Raw genomic sequence first — 16,142 nt, forward strand, 5'->3', positions numbered from 1 at the left:
TTGTTATTTTATCATCCCGTTTATAATGTATGTTGTGTGTGATGTGTTTAAGCTACTGGGATCTTGTTAGAGGATCAATGAAGTACCTACCACATGTGTACCTCCATAACTCTCACTACACTACCTCAATGAAGTATATCCACGTACCTCAATGAATTCCCCCAAAAAAACCCCCACCTACCTCAATGAGCAATACCTTACCTACCTCAATGAAGTCCCCCTACTTCCTCAATGAAGTAACATATCCATCCTCAATGAAGTAACAACCTACTACCTCAATGAAGTCTACTAGCCTCAATGAAGTACTGTATCTACCTCAATGGAGTGCCTCACTGACTACCTCAATGAAGTATACCTACCTCAATGAAGTACCTCCCTAATCAATTTATACTACCAATACCTCAATAAGACATCTACCTCAATGAGATACCTCAACCTCAATGAAGTAAACACCTACCTCAATGGGATACCTACACTGACCTCAATGAGTACCTCCTCACCTCAATGAAGTGACTACCAACCTACCTCAATGGGACTACCTACCTCAATGAAGTCTACATCAAAAAAACCACCTACCTCAATGAAGGTCCTACTTACTACCTCAATGAAGTACCTACCTACCTCAATGAAGTATATATGGAGCTATCAGGCTGTGGAACCAGCTTCCAGTCTGGGTTTGAGGGGCGAGACATCGATCACCACATTTAAGAGTAAACTGAAAACCCTCCTCTTTGACAAAGCTTATGGTTGGGGTGAGGAGTTGCGCGCGTCCACCTAACCCCGCGCCCACCTGCTTCTCCTCGTAGTCATCAGTTTTATATACTGTATAATTAATAATATAGCAAGAGTAGAGGGAGGCAAGTCAGTACAGCCCGATCCGGTTGGGGAGAGTTCTAGCCCGACCAGGCACCTCTCTTTAAACCTGCCTCTCTTAGTTATGCTATTATAATTCTAGACTGCAGGGGAGGCTGTTTCCTTCATATGACACACTGAGCTGCTCTCTCATCTCTACTTGTTACTTTTGTATGCATCCTGTCCCAGAATTGCTTGTTACTAATCTAGCTCTGGGGAGTTTACTCCCCGGAGTCCTTATGTTTCTTCTTCGCAGAGCTATGCTCTGCAATTCCCGGCCGCATCCTGCTGCGTCCTGCTGCATCCGCCGCATCCACCCATGCGCGCAAGCGTGCGCGCCCATCCCCATACGCCCTGCTGTGATGTTCCTATGCACAGAGTAGTCTGGATCCGGAATAAGGGACTGCACTACTCAGTATGACACGATGTGCCCTGCTATGACATGAACTTCCACGATAACCTTCGAAGTCACTGTGACCTTTAATGTGACTATTATTGGCACTGTTCATCACACCCCCAACCGGCCCCGTCAGACACCGCCTACCAAGAGTCTGGGTCTGCCGAGGTTTCTTCCTAAAAGGGAGTTTTTCCTTGCCACTGTCGCGATAACCACTGCTAATGCTTGCTCTTGATGGAATTACTGTAATTGTTGGGGTTTTGGAAATTATAGAGTGTGCTCTAGACCTACTCTATCTGTAAAGTGTCTCGAGATAACTTTTGTTATGATTTGATACTATAAATAAAATTTAATTGAAATTGAATTGAATACCAACCTACCTCAATGAAGTACCTACCTACCTACCTCAATGAAGTACCTACCTACCTCAATGAAGTACATACCAACCTACCTACCTCAATGAAGTACCTACCTACCTCAATGAAGTACACACCAACCTACCTACCTACCTCAATGAAGTACACCTACCTACCTCAATGAAGTACCTACCTACCTCAATGAAGTACATACCAACCTACCTACTTAACTATCTATCCACCAACCCACCTACCTACCTACCCACCAGTTTGGACCTGTTAGTGTGCAGTACATACATTACTATATGCTTGTGTGTGTGTTGTACCTGAGTGCTGTTGTTGTACTGGGCCACACTGTTCTCCTGGTGGATGATGAAGGGATGGAAGATGTCCAGATGGAAGAGTGAGGGCCGAGCCGTCACCACCAGGCGGTCCTCTCCGACGTCCAGAACCAGAGAGCGAGACGACGGCTGCACAGGAGACAAGTTGACCCAGCTGAGACTCTGCTACACTCACTGTCTCTGCATCTATCAATCATGTACTGCAGAAGATGTGGTGATGTAGAACTTGACATGACAACATATGCTGAAGGAGCTCGACTTACTTTGTTTTTTTACATGGATTAATACGGCGTGGATTGGCAATGAGAAGACTTCATCTGAACCGATTGTTTATTTAAAGAAAATAGGATTCTACAAAATTATAAATGCATGTTTAATGCTTTATACTTATTCTGGATTACAGAGGAAGGATTTACTGTCCTTTTCATGGCTCTGAAATTGAAATTGATATTCTACCGTGACAAGAATACCAGTAAGAGGGAAACTCAGTAGGGGCTCTACAGAATGATGGAAGAAAAAATACTGGTGCCGTGTCACCTGTAGGGCTCACCCAAATGCTTCGAACGTTATCATGGTAATCGGCGTCCAAGTCAGTGTTTATATGCTTGGGTTTTGTTCTGTACATTATGCATTACCCCAAAAAATCCAAATAGCCAATGAAATAAGGAATAGCATTCCAACAGTATACATTATGCATCATTTTCTGATAAGTTTGGTTTTTAGTAGTTTTATAATGCTATAAAAAAGGGGGTGTACCGTCATGATTGACGGCTGTGATTTTCAACCCGCTCTGTGTGGCTGTAGTGGAGGCAGCACATTTTCGGGGTTTCTGCTTCATACGGTGGAATTTTGCCTATTTATCTATTTATCTCTTCAGCAACTTTGTGCAGAATCACAAAATATCTCCCAAATAGTTGCGCTATGAAACTTCAAATTACTGAACAGTGGCGATTTGGTTGCGTTCCTTTTTGTCCTATGTGTTATTGGTTTTAGGCCTTTTTCCGTTAATACACTGCTTCCAAGTCAAACTTTCCTAACGGAATGGTTTAAATGGATCAGAAGATAGAAAGAAAGAAATGGGCGGGGGGGGGGGCAAGAGTTTATGTACAGTAAAAGTCTGGGTAAGGTCTGGACACACTTGCCAAGAATAAGAAAGAAAAGTCCCAACCTTTGACTGATACTGTATGTGTGTGTGTTGTATGTCTCACCACTCCGGGTAGGTTTATTTCTGCAATGAGGTACTCTGGATCACCAGCAGGGGGCTCTACAAGCAAGGTGAACTCTGGTCTGGAGATGGTGAGAAAGTGGAAAAGATTAAAAACAGACACGGAGAAAGACAAAGCAGAATTGGAAACACAAAGAAAAACAACAGTGGTAAAAGCTATGAACCTGTCTCACAAGTTGCTCTAACTTTGGATAATACGTCAAAGAGGCAGATAAGAAGAAATTTACCTTTTGGCTGTAACAGTGGAGCTCTCCCTGTAGGAGAAGAGACATAAAGTGGGAGATAGGAGCGTGTGATACAAATCATAGAAATCACTGACAAAAATATCACTGCTGTTTTCGTTAACTTTTTCAAATTAAGCGAAACGTACACGTTTCAGCCCGTGGCATTAGTCAATACGCTGGAAATTCCAACACTAGTTATGGTGTAATATAGTCTTTGTAGTGTTATAGACTTTAAAGATCACAGGAGCCCTGCAGGACGTAAACTACAACCATACATGCAAGTATCCTGATTTTAGGAGCTTTATCTGATTAAAGTTCATTTTATAAAGGTGAAAGAAACTAAAAAAAAAGAAACGTGGCGGTTTTAAAAGACGTGTGTCTGATTGACCCTCATCAAAGCGAGATTCCAAAACTGTTTACTGTGTCTTTGTGGAAAAAACAGATGTCAGTATACATATGTTTCTTTTCTCTAAATGACTTGATAGAAAGAAAAAAAAAAGAACCCTGCAACAGGCTCCAGATGTCACTAGTGTTTTGTCACTCAGAGAGAGAGAGAGAGAGAGAGAGAGAGAGAGAGAGAGAGAGAGAGAGAGAGAGAGAGAGAGAGAGAGAGAGTCAGTCAGAGGGACGTACTGAGGCTGCAGCTCTTGAATCACTGGCCTGCTCTTCGTCCGGATGTTTTGCTCGCTAACAGAACCCAAGAACTTTCTGTTTTTCAGCACCTTCCAGTCTGCAGAAACGCAAAAACCAAAATCAACATCTGCTCTCAAGAACACACACACACACACACACACACACACACACACACACACACACACACACACACACACACACACACACACACACACACACACACACACACACACACACACACACACACACACACACACACACACACACACACACACACACACACACACACACACACCTCTACTTAGCTCCAGATTGTATTTGTTCTCCAAACCCTCTAAAGACACCAGGATAACAAACTGCTGGAACAAGGGATCCATCTACAAAACACAAAGACAAATTTCATGTTGTTACACATTTGGAAGGTCAGGACTTTTGTTTCTTCTCACCGAGCATCTATACCACAGCCGACAGGAGGCTTAACAAGATTTACGTATTGGCATCTGTTGTTTAAGTGTGGAAAATCAAAGAAGATCGGCACAACCCAGACGATTCAAAGGAACACAACACACAGTGGCAAAGTTCGATGTTTCACATTTACCTCAGCTAATTTAAAATAGACAAACGGTACGGTAATGAATCAAATTTCCTCTGAATGGAAGCACACATTCACATAATATTCTAATATATTGTGAATATGATCTATCCTATCAGACCAATTTTTCATAAGTGCTGCCCACATGTGCTGTCCACACATTCGATCTGGATCAAACCTGCCCTTTGGGTTTTTTCAAAACTTTGAACTCGGTTTGGGACTTATTTTATCCAAAAAAACAGGATTATCCTGATCCCATCAGAAGGGTGGATTCAGTTGTGATTTTTCGAACCAAATAAAATCAGTGAACGATCACAAAATCAATGTTTACTGATGATATATACATGTCTTCATATTTGAAGCATATGTGAAGCATGTCATATCTAATGAGATATGAAAAAAAACACAACAAAATAAAGAATGTAAAATGTTTCTGTTTATTACAGTTCTTCTATTTCTTAAAATTAAAACAAACAATGGCTATTTGTGGCCACTGGTATTTTGCCTACCTGTTGTTCTTTGCTAAGCCAGTAGGCTACACTGTTGGCTCCATTTAAGGCTCTGGTAAACAGGATTTGGTAATCCTGAAATTTGGTATTTGGATCATAGTGATCCAGTCCAATGCTCCTTTAAAAAAACTGGCATAAAAGTAAAATGGATCAGGTGATCCTGGATAGCAAAACATGAGATTTCCAAATCTGTATCAATTTGATCCAGATTAAATTTTTTGAAAAACTGGGCCCAAAGCATGTAACCCTATTGTGGACCCCCAAGAGTACAAATATGACACACACACACACACACACACACACACACACACACACACACACACACACACACACACACACACAGACAGACAGACACACACAGACACACCGACAGACACACACACACCTGGCACTTCTGGAAGAACTCCTGGTTGATGACCACATCATATGCTGTGCAACCCTGAGAATCTGAAACAGAGTAACATATGTGCATATACAGATGTGGATCAAGTGGATTGTGAAAAGTAAATGATACCTATTTGGAAAAGTAGGCCTAAATATTTAAAGAAACATTAAAGCGCTACATTGAGAATGGAATTTGGTGTAAAACAGCCCATCTGCCGCCCTAAGTCAGTGGAAGTGGGGAAACTTTCCCCCCACTGCTCTCCCATTTTGAATAGGGACACCTTAGGCCCTCGGTTTTTCTTTTTTTAGTTAGCCAATCTCCCTGTGGCCCCGCTCCTGGATCCGACCAGGATGTGATGAGTCCCAGCTTGCAGTTTGTTTGAATAACCCTTCGGGTCCATGTAAGCCTCAAAGAAAACAACAAGTTCACATGAATCACTTAGCGTGAACTTGGAAGAGAACATAATCTTTTTGTTTGCGTGCAGTGCCTCTGGGAGTATTCATTTCAAAGATTACTGTGACTACAAAGGAATATGTCTACACATTACTCTTGTGCCAGGAGTTTAATGCCGTGGTTGATTATTTGAACTCGGATGCCTAAAAAGAAGGGAGGTGTAACTACAAGGCTGCAATGTAATTGCATGGAAGTTGTTGCTACGGAAAGTTCAATTACTAATATGCCTTGACGTGCAAAACTCATTCTGTACTGTATGTTTTTTACAGTGATACGTCATTACAATTAAATAGTTTGGCAGTCACACTAACTTTGGGGCTGACATGCAGTAAACGGCCCCGGGTTGGATTCGACCCTGTGCCCGCTGCCAAGCACTCTGCACACTGTCTGAGCTAGATGTTGCCCTGCAATGACACTAGCTTTGTAAAAGATTTAGGCCCTTTTTGTTATTTGGACAATGAATAATTTTCTGTTGCACACTGAAAGGTCTGATGAATAAAAACGCCGCCAGCATGCAGATTTCCGTTCAGCAGGTCAGAGTTGAACTGCATACCAATGGAATGGAGGACAATGAAGAAAATGTTACACTTTGAACTCCGAATGAAGTCACTACAAAATGTAGTGTGTGTTGTGTGTGTGACTTTAGTCACATACTGTTGTCTACTTCTGCGTGTGGCTCGCCGAGGCTCATGGGAACTCTGAAGCCGCTTGGATCTTCTGACTGGAGCAGCTCCACCAGCTCCTCTCTGGAGAGTTCAGGTGGCAGCGGGACGGAGTTTGACTGACAGATGTTGACAAAGACCTTCTGCTTGCCTGGCTCTGAGACAGTCTTCACGCACATGCCTAAAACGGGGAAGGGGAGAAAGATGAAGAGAAAAAAAGAAAGCCAGTCCCGCCAGGATTTTGCGACATCTCGATCGCGCCAATTCACGCGAATTCAACCAATCACCGCAAATTTGGTGCGACCAATCCCAGTAGTCTCACGTGCACTCTGAGAGCCAATGACCAAGCGGGAGTGAGTGTTTGTGATATGAAGACGAGACTCGAACATCTCACATTTACCAACAAAACATACAGTGAAAGACCGTGCAAAAACATTTCAGACCGTCATGCCAACCTGTATACATTTTAACATCAATGTAGTCTGTAACGATTTAAAAGTCGCTGCCGTTTCAATCCTGGCTGTTGGCTCTCTGGAGCGGGTGGGGCTACTGCTCCGTTCCCCCCTGCGACCGACGCTTACACACACACACCCACAGACACACACACACACAAACAACACACCCGGTGGATGCAGGAAAAACCAGAGAGGAGACGTACATGATGACCTAAATTGAGGACAGCTACGCTTGTTATTGTAAGTGCAATGATAAGTTAAAGTCCAATAAGTCTAATAAAAGTCCAATAAAAAACTAGGAACTCTCAGCCAAGAGTAATGTTATTCTCCCCAAAACAAGTTTCCTTTTTATTTTTAAAGAATTATACACAAAAACAAACTCAACTTTTGGAAAGTTTCACTGTCTCCTGCAACTTAATTGCAACATACAAAAGACATCCAGGAAATACTGGAAGGACTGAAAAGCCAAGACCACAATACTTCATATCCATGAACAAACAGCGGCACTGTTTTTGAAATTTTAAGATTTTATATAACTTGTATTTTGGAGCAACTTACCAGGTTGTGGTCGGATTACTTTGGAGTCTGGGTTTTCAGTCTGCATCTTTCCCACGGTCTAAATAGAAAGCCAGCAGTGGATTAAAGTTAATGAATGGTTTGCAGACACATTGGGGAAATTGTACACATATTCAGCTAGATCAAAAGATAAACATAAAAAGGAAAGATGAAGGAGTCAAGACACACAAACAGAAAGAAAGCCCACTAAGGTGCTGATGATGTGGTTTTACTACTTGGAGCTTTTGGCATGGTGTAGATTTATCTTATTATACTAATTAGATATTTCCAGGAAATCATGCCTCATCTGGAATCCAGCAAAGGACAAAAAAAGTGATTCCCAGAGTAAATTTAATATACCGGTAGACATAACCCAAAGTATTTAACTATAACCATATGTTCATCACAGGCCTTCTGTGCTTTCATAGGCTTGGTTATCTAATCTTCATCGAACTGACTCTCAGGCCAAATGGATTTAGGAGAGCTGCAGAACAGATTTTAGTTAGTAAGGATAATGATGTGTAACTGACAGTACTGAGTCAGTAACTTTATGACTTTAATTCTCTGCTTTTGCTCCTGTTACACCATCACCCTGTAATTCGCTCTTGTGTTAGCAATGTTACCTGTAACAGCAGCTGTTGATACAGCTCCTCTTGCTGCTCTAAGTCCAGCTCGGAGTTGAGGAGTGAGGAGTCTGTCGTCATGGCTACGGCCAAAAATCTGTTAATGAATTCAACTTTCAAGCACAACATTTAAAAAATTAAAGGATAATTTGTACGGTAGTCTACGCACTGATCCGACACACACCAAGTAATTCAGCCCAGACAAAAAGTCAACTCTAAAGTAGTTATTCACCTGAATAAAACAGCTGTTTGCTGACGTGACATTAGCTTTACAGTGTCCCTCTAAACAGCTCATATTCTTCATTGTTCAGAAGTAAAAAAGAACTGATAACTAACTTTATCACCTGCTGGCTGCTGTTAGTACTAAATGCATCATAAAGCTGCATGTTAAACAGCAAAGAGAGTGACTTCTATGCCCAAAACTTATGTAATTCTTGTTTTTGACTGGCATGTAAACCGTAGTGAGCCTTATTCTGTGTGCATGACAACCTGTTAATGAAGTGTGAATTTTTCCCAGTCTGTACCTCATTTTCTCCCATTTATTCTCACACCACATAGCCATGCAGCACAAATCACACATCTCACAATGTTAACAAAAGTGGAAAATAATTTGTGTATCCGCCTTGTGATTCGGATCCAATCTTTTTCACGTCAGGACCCCTAAACTGACACGGACCGGACCCCCCAAGTGTATGCAACCCATGAACCAAATAGTCACACAATCTGGAATTAGTGATAATACAGTATTTCCCCTCTCAAGGACCCCTGGGGGGTTCCCAGACCTCACTATGAAAACCACTGGAAAAGCTATAAACTCAGGAGGCTCAGCACCAGTGGTGAAATCAACCAATAACGCACAAGGTGGACCAACTGCCACTTTGCTCGTTTCAAAGCCATGATGTCTCTCTCTCATGAGTTGGCCAAATTCTCTGGGCGGGCAAAGCAGAGAAAAGGGGAGGTAACCTTGCTCCTTATGACCTCATAAGTAGGGTTGGGTACCGAAACCCGGTTCCACTATGGTACCGGTTCCTACGCAAACGGTAGTATTCGGACCGGATTAGAACGCGAATTTCGGTTCCTCATTTCGGTTCCGACTGAAATATTTTCCCTCTGTCGCTCTGGACAGCAGCAGCCTCTTTTTTTTTTCCTCCCTTTTCTGCCAAGTGGCGCACGTGCCCGCTCGCGGTGTGACGTAGGCCTGGCAAACTCGATTCCTTTTAAGGATTCAGGTTATTCTGAGTCATTCACCAAACTGATCCGGGTTGTGCGATTCACTTGAATCACTTGAGTCAGTATTGTATGCTACATCAAAGGTGAGCTTTTGATTTGGATAAAATGCCATGTTTTCATTTAGAATCTTTTAATTTTATTTGGAAAACGTTATATCCATAAATGTAAATGGTCTGAAAGAAAACCGAATATTCTTTTAAAAATTACATGTAATTAGGGCCCGAGCGCCGACAGCGGCGAATTGCCCTATTGAAACTGAAGGAATTCATCTTTCTTTCTATTCTTTCTTTCTTCCGTCAAATTAATTGGCTTTTTGAGGGCCTTAACATATTCAAAAACTCACCAAATTTGGTGGTTGCATCAAGTCTGGTGAATATTTACGTATTTTAAGGGTTTCGGGAATAGGCGCACAAAATGGCTCGCTAGCGCCCCCTAGAAAGTTAAGAAAATTGAGCCCCTGCAGCGTGTTAACGTGAACTCCGCGAAACTTGGTACACATATGTAACATGTCAAGATGTACAAACAACTTCATTAGAGCCATACCCTAAACCCAACAGGAAGTCCGCCATTTTGATTTCAAAGTTCGAAATTAGTGCGATTTTGGCGCCATTTCCACATGCCGTACTTTAACGAACTCCTCCTAGAGATTTCATCCGATCAACTTCAAACTCGGTCTGTGCCATCTTAAGAAGTTAAAGATGAAAAGTTGTTAAAAAAAAAAAAAACTTTTCGTCATAGCGTGGCCGTGGCGGGCGGCCATTTTGGCGTTTCCGCGCCGAAACAGGAAGTGGGTGTAACTTCGAAGTGTACGTTGTCTGATTACCTCGAAACTTTTCAGGATTCATAAGAGTCCAACCCTGAGGACAAATAAAGGCCGATATTTACTTAAAGTCATAGCGCCCCCTAGTGGCAACAGGAAGTAGGCCTAAAAGTCAAGGTGCTATACTTTAACAAACTCCTCCTAGAGATTTCATCCGATGGACTTCAAACTTGGTCTGTACCATCCCAACACCTTAACGATGAAAAGTTATTAAAAGAAAAACTTTTTGTCAGACGGTGTGGTGGCCATTTTCAGTGTTTAGCGATGACCAAAGAAGTTGTTGTAACTTGAGTGTACGTTGTCATATCTGCCCGAAATTTGTCACGATGGACAAGGGTCCGGGCCTGAGGACACCTACAGGCCAAAATTGACTTTTGGTCATAGCGCCCCCCCCCTGGCCCTCGTGCCTCTGCGCGCGTCGGGGTTACCGGCGGACGCCGCTCCTTGCGACCGTGGATTCGCGCGGCACTCGGACGCCGCAAATCGTCACCAATTAAAAGGGAACTCCCCGCCGAGTTCAACGATACCTCACACAAGACTCTACGTCATACGGTTCATTAGCTGTGAAAAGGGGCGTGGCTAAAGCATAGGGGGCGGGTCAAACCATCACCAATTAAAAAGGAAGTCTCTGCTGAGTTCATTGATAGCTCACACAAGGGTCTATCTTAAAAAGTTCAAATTTTATGAAAGGGGGCGGGGCTTAAGCATAGGGGGCGGGTCAAACCATAACCAATTAAAAAGGAAGTCTCTGCTGAGTTCAATGACACCTCACACGAGTCTCTACCTTAAACGGTTCAAATGTTATGAAAGGGGGCGTGGCCTGAGTACGTGGGCGTGGTCATATTATAGGGGGCGGATCAGTATCACATGTAGACCACACATTCTAAGTTTCATTTAAATCGGATGATGTTTGTCATATAAGGCAGATTTCCTGTGGCCAGGGGGGGGCGCTATGACCAAAAGTCAATTTTGGCCTGTAGGTGTCCTCAGGCCCGGACCCTTGTCCATCGTGACAAATTTCGGGCAGATACGACAACGTACACTCAAGTTACAACAACTTCTTTGGTCGCACGCTAAACACTCAAAATGGCCTACGCCCACCGTCTGGCGAAAAGTTTTTCTTTAATAACTTTTCATCGGTAAGGTGTTGGGATGGTACAGACCAAGTTTGAAGTCCATCGGATGAAATCTCTAGGAGGAGTTCGTTAAAGTATAGCACCTTGACTTTTAGGCCTACTTCCTGTTGCCACTAGGGGGCGCTATGACTTTAAGTAAATATCGGCCTTTATTTGTCCTCAGGGTTGGACTCTTATGAATCCTGAAAAGTTTCGAGGTAATCGGACAACGTACACTCGAGTTACACCCACTTCCTGTTTCGGCGGCGAAACGCACAAAATGGCCGCCCCGCCACGGCCACGCCCTATGACGAAAAGTTTTTCTTTTAACAACTTTTCATCTTTAACATCTTAAGATGGCACAGACCGAGTTTGAAGTTGATCGGATGAAATCTCTAGGAGGAGTTCGTTAAAGTACGACATGTGGAAATGGCCAAAATCGCACTAATTTCGAACTTTGAGATCAAAATGGCGGACTTCCTGTTGGGTTTAGGGTATGGCTGTAATGACGTTTTTTGTACATCTTGACATGTTACATATGTGTACCAAGTTTCGTGAGTCTACGTTAAACGCACTGCAGGGGCTCAATTTTCTTAACTTTCTAGGGGGCGCCAGCGAGCCATTTTTGTGCGCCTATTCCCGAAACCCTTAAAATAAGTAAATTTTCACCAGACTTGATGCGACTGCCAAATTTGGTGAGTTTTTGAATATATTAAGCCCCTCAAAAAGCCAATTCATTTGACGGGAAAATAATAGAAGAAACAATAATAATTCCTTCAGTTTCAATAGGGCCTTCGCCGCTGTCAGCGCTCGGGCCCTAATGAACCGACTCACTCCTGTTTTTTTCTTTCACTTCATTCGTGCCGTTGGCATTAAATATATGTCAATGGTTGGCCGTTGTGTAGCTGGTATTCTTCTGCTACTGTGTGTGTTGTAATCTAGCTCATTAGCGCCTCCACTGGACTGGAGTGGTGGTGGTAGAATCAATCAGGAAATGAGCTACTAATGCCTAGACCCTATGCCGAACAAGACCGAATGTAACCGCGCAACCTGCCGGCCGCTCAAGTCTAATGTAACCGTGCAACCGGTCGGCCCGCTCGAGTCTAATGTAATTGTGCAACCGGCTGGCCGCTCGACTCTAATGTAACCGTGCAACCGGCCGGCCGCTCGACTCTAATGTAACCGTGCAACCGGCCGGCCCGCTCGAGTCTAATTTAACCGTGCAACCGGCCGGCCCGCTCGAGTCTAACGTAATCAAGCGGTGTCTTGGTTCTCGGCAAGTTTGAGTTATTAACCGAGCCTTGTTTCTGGTGCATCTTAGAGGATTGTGTTCACGGCAATTCACACATTATCGATGGGGAAGTACAGTACATCACATACAAATACACAAATGTTATTTTGGTAGTTATGTTAAGTTAAATGTTAGAGAAGTGAATGTTGCTACATGGTAGCTAGGCTAGGCTGTCACAAGGAGACCGTAAGGACCGTAACTGAGGGTAGGCTACTGCATGAGTCTATGTAATCAAACGGGTGTCTAGGGTCTCGGCAAGTTTGACTTATCAACCGATAGCAGAAGCCTTTATTTCTCGTGCATTTTAGAATTGTGTTCATGGAAATTCATATGCTACATTACCAAGGGGAAAGTATTAGGCCTACATCACATACAAATACACGTAATCTTATCTTGATAGTTATGTAAAGTTAAACGCGATCATCACCTCCCCCCCGCCGAGGGCACGCGAACCGGTGACCGAATCTATTAACTCGGTAGGCCAACCAACAACCGTCCGGTTGAACCGACTCTCGTAAAAGAGTCGGTTGTCCCATCACTACCCGCGAGAACTCACGAGTCATCAACAACTCATGAGTCAGACAACAACTCATGAATCACCAACAACTCACGAGTCATCGAGGGCTCGTGAGTTCTCGAGTGAATCCCACGGTCTGCGAGCTTACGGCTCTGAGTCTGCGGGTCGGGACTGTCTCTTTGCTCACTCAGGTGCTTGACTTGACTTGTGGAGTTGCTGTTTACTACGAAATTGTAATTTATAAAGCTTTTTGCAGCTAAGATGGCTAGGAATACTAGAAGCTAATGTTGCAAGAGGTTTTTGTGTGCCGCTGTTATCATTTTAGATTGAATTGTAGTAGGACTCAACCGGGTTAATGATGCTAGAGACTCGTGATTCATGAGTCAATTTAAAGACTCGGGTTAAAGATCCGAGTGAATCACGACTCGAACAGGTCTAGTGTGAAGCGCGTGTCCGCGCTATTCCCCCGACATGCACTCTACAATTCCTGCTGATAGACGGCTTTTTGTACACGCTCTGAAACGGACGTAAAAATATCACACTTTCTCTGTAGTCTACTGTTAGCTAGCTACCGTATATGTAGGCTAATTTTAAAATGGCATATTTTCCCTCTGGGCTCACCAAAATGGACGTGAAAGCATATTAACCATTCACTGACTGCACGTGATCGCTAGTAAACATATTACACTTGCTCTGCTAGTCTATCGTTCAGGACAAGAGCCTGTAGCCTGGTGGTGGGGGAGGCGAGACAGCCTCCCCAAATTGTCTGCCCTTTCAAACTCATACTGTGTGTGTACAGACCTCTTGGACACCACCTGAGAGAGTTTTCTCCTGTGCAGGACATGTCATAAGTCAGGAGAGGTGTCCTAGCTTGCCAGAAAAGGTAAATATGGTCACTCTTCTGCAAAAGAACGGCTAAAGTTTGAAGCTGGTTGGCATACCAACTCAACATTTATTTTGTTGTTACTTGTTAATAGTGTAACTGTTATTTGTTAAATTATTGTAGCTGTGTGTTAGGTGACTTAGGTTTACTTATTACATATTTAAGTACTTTAAGACATTAATATATTGTTAAATTTAAATAATTTTCAATAAAAAAAAAACTCCATAAAAAGCCTTTCTTTTATGTCATTTTTCAAGAAACGGTTTAGGAATCGGAATCGTTTTAAAAGTACCGGTTCGGCATTGTAAAAATCCAAACGGTACCCAACCCTACTCATAAGTAGAAGATTCCAGATCGGCCCATCTGAGCTTTCATTTCTCAAAGGCAGAGCAGGATACTCAGGGCTCGGTTTACACCTATCACCATTTCTAGCCACTGGGGGACCATAGGCAGGCTGGGGGAGCTCACATTAATATAAAAAAAAACTCATAAAGTGAAATTTTCACTCCATGAGAGATGGGACCGTTAGAAGAAACAACTTGGCAGTCAGACAGCACCGGCAGACACCACCCACCAAGAGCCTGGGTCTGTCCGAGGTTTCTCCTCGCCACCGTCGCACTAAATGCTTGCTCCTGGGGGAATTACTGGAATTGTTGGGTCTTTGTAAATTATATAGTGTGGTCTAGACCTGTAAAGTATCTTGAGATAACTCTTGTTATGATTTGATACTTTAAATAAAATGTAACTGAATGAAGTGCTTGAGTTTTGTTTTTTAACCCTCGCTGTTCTTGTGGCAGCAAAAGCGATTCACGTTAAGCAAAGGCCGTTGTCTTGGTTACGTGTCTCATGGACCGTGGTAAAGTTGATTTTATATTGGACGTTGTGTATCTATGGTTGGCTATTTGACACATTCGAAAAGATCTATTATGCAGCTTGCCCTTTTGACCTATTCACGTCAAACCACTTTTGATGAACTCAGCTAACTCCCTACACATTGCACAAAGCTTATTTTTTCAAAAAAACACACCCTTTGATTTAAAAAATATTTTTTACTCTTTGTGCAATGTGTAGGGGAGTTAGCTGAGTTCACTAAAAGTGGTTTGACATGAATAGGTCAAAAGGGAAAGCTGCATAATACATTTTTCGAATGTGTCGAATAGCCAACGTCCAATATAAAACCAACTTTAGCACGGTGTCTCATGGTGAGGTTTGTCCATGTTCTGAGAAGTTAGCATACCTTACTAGCAATGCATACCAGCACGACTGGCTTCCCTCTTTGTTTTCTATAACCATTTCACTAGCTGCTGTGGGTAATGCGTGTTTACTACGGCGTCCCTCCTCTCTACACAGACACAAACAAAAATGTGTTTACCTTTCCACCCGTGCCAGTTGGTTGAAGTGAGATGTCGCACCGGTGTTCAACGTAGCAACAACACTTCCGATACGGTACCTTTCAAAATAAAAGCACCCATCTCTTAGATAGCAACTTTGAGCCCGATGTACTGTATCTCCCCAGCACTGACAGGATATATCAGTGCTACACACTCAGCCCAAGCTTGGGCTGAGTGTGTAGCAGCCGTTGTATTTGAAAGCATAGTGTTTTCTGACACTGCTTTGTTGTGCCAATGGAACATCAGATTATGTGGTGCTATACTTTAGTGCATGCTGTGCTTTAGATGGTGCTGTCAGCAAATTACTAGGCAATGTGCCTCACTGGCTCACATCTGCAGGCTGCTGCTGTGCCATATAGGCCCAAACTGTGTGCTGTGCATGGAGGAAATTCACTGCAGGATTATTCACAGATGACACAGCTTCCATGGTTTGAAGATCTGGAGAAACAAAAAATCCTGTAAAAGGGACAGGGATGATAAGGTGTGGCTATAGAGTTGACCAAGGGGCTGTTGTACATATCTCAGATAAAGGGGCACCTCGAGGTGGCCCATGAGGTAGTGTGGCCATGAATGGAATGTACACACACACACACACACACACACACACACACACACACACACACACACACACAC

The 16,142-nt window shown here is 43.1% G+C and overlaps 1 protein-coding gene across 4 annotated transcripts in view; it reads right to left on the reverse strand.

The window, feature by feature from the left end:
- Positions 1 to 16,142, reverse strand: part of pih1d1 (PIH1 domain containing 1) — a 43,179-nt gene that overhangs the window by 868 nt on the left and 26,169 nt on the right. The window contains exons 2-11 of one of the 4 annotated variants that reach the window (XM_039825047.1): positions 15,491 to 15,568; positions 8,263 to 8,345; positions 7,643 to 7,700; positions 6,622 to 6,810; positions 5,515 to 5,576; positions 4,324 to 4,405; positions 4,029 to 4,125; positions 3,399 to 3,425; positions 3,155 to 3,233; positions 1,932 to 2,075 (exon numbers count right to left, since the gene is read on the reverse strand). In XM_039825047.1, the coding sequence (XP_039680981.1) occupies positions 1,932 to 2,075; positions 3,155 to 3,233; positions 3,399 to 3,425; positions 4,029 to 4,125; positions 4,324 to 4,405; positions 5,515 to 5,576; positions 6,622 to 6,810; positions 7,643 to 7,700; positions 8,263 to 8,343 (819 nt within the window). In that variant the 5' untranslated portion in view covers positions 8,344 to 8,345; positions 15,491 to 15,568. Of the gene's footprint in view, positions 1 to 1,931; positions 2,076 to 3,154; positions 3,234 to 3,398; positions 3,426 to 4,028; positions 4,126 to 4,323; positions 4,406 to 5,514; positions 5,577 to 6,621; positions 6,811 to 7,642; positions 7,701 to 8,262; positions 8,376 to 15,490; positions 15,569 to 16,142 lie in introns of all 4 variants that reach the window. The other 3 variants (XM_039825044.1, XM_039825045.1, XM_039825046.1) reach the window with 3 other exon arrangements.

Source organism: Perca fluviatilis, chromosome 15 (genome assembly GCF_010015445.1).
Source record: "Perca fluviatilis chromosome 15, GENO_Pfluv_1.0, whole genome shotgun sequence".
Classification (NCBI taxonomy): domain Eukaryota; kingdom Metazoa; phylum Chordata; class Actinopteri; order Perciformes; family Percidae; genus Perca; species Perca fluviatilis.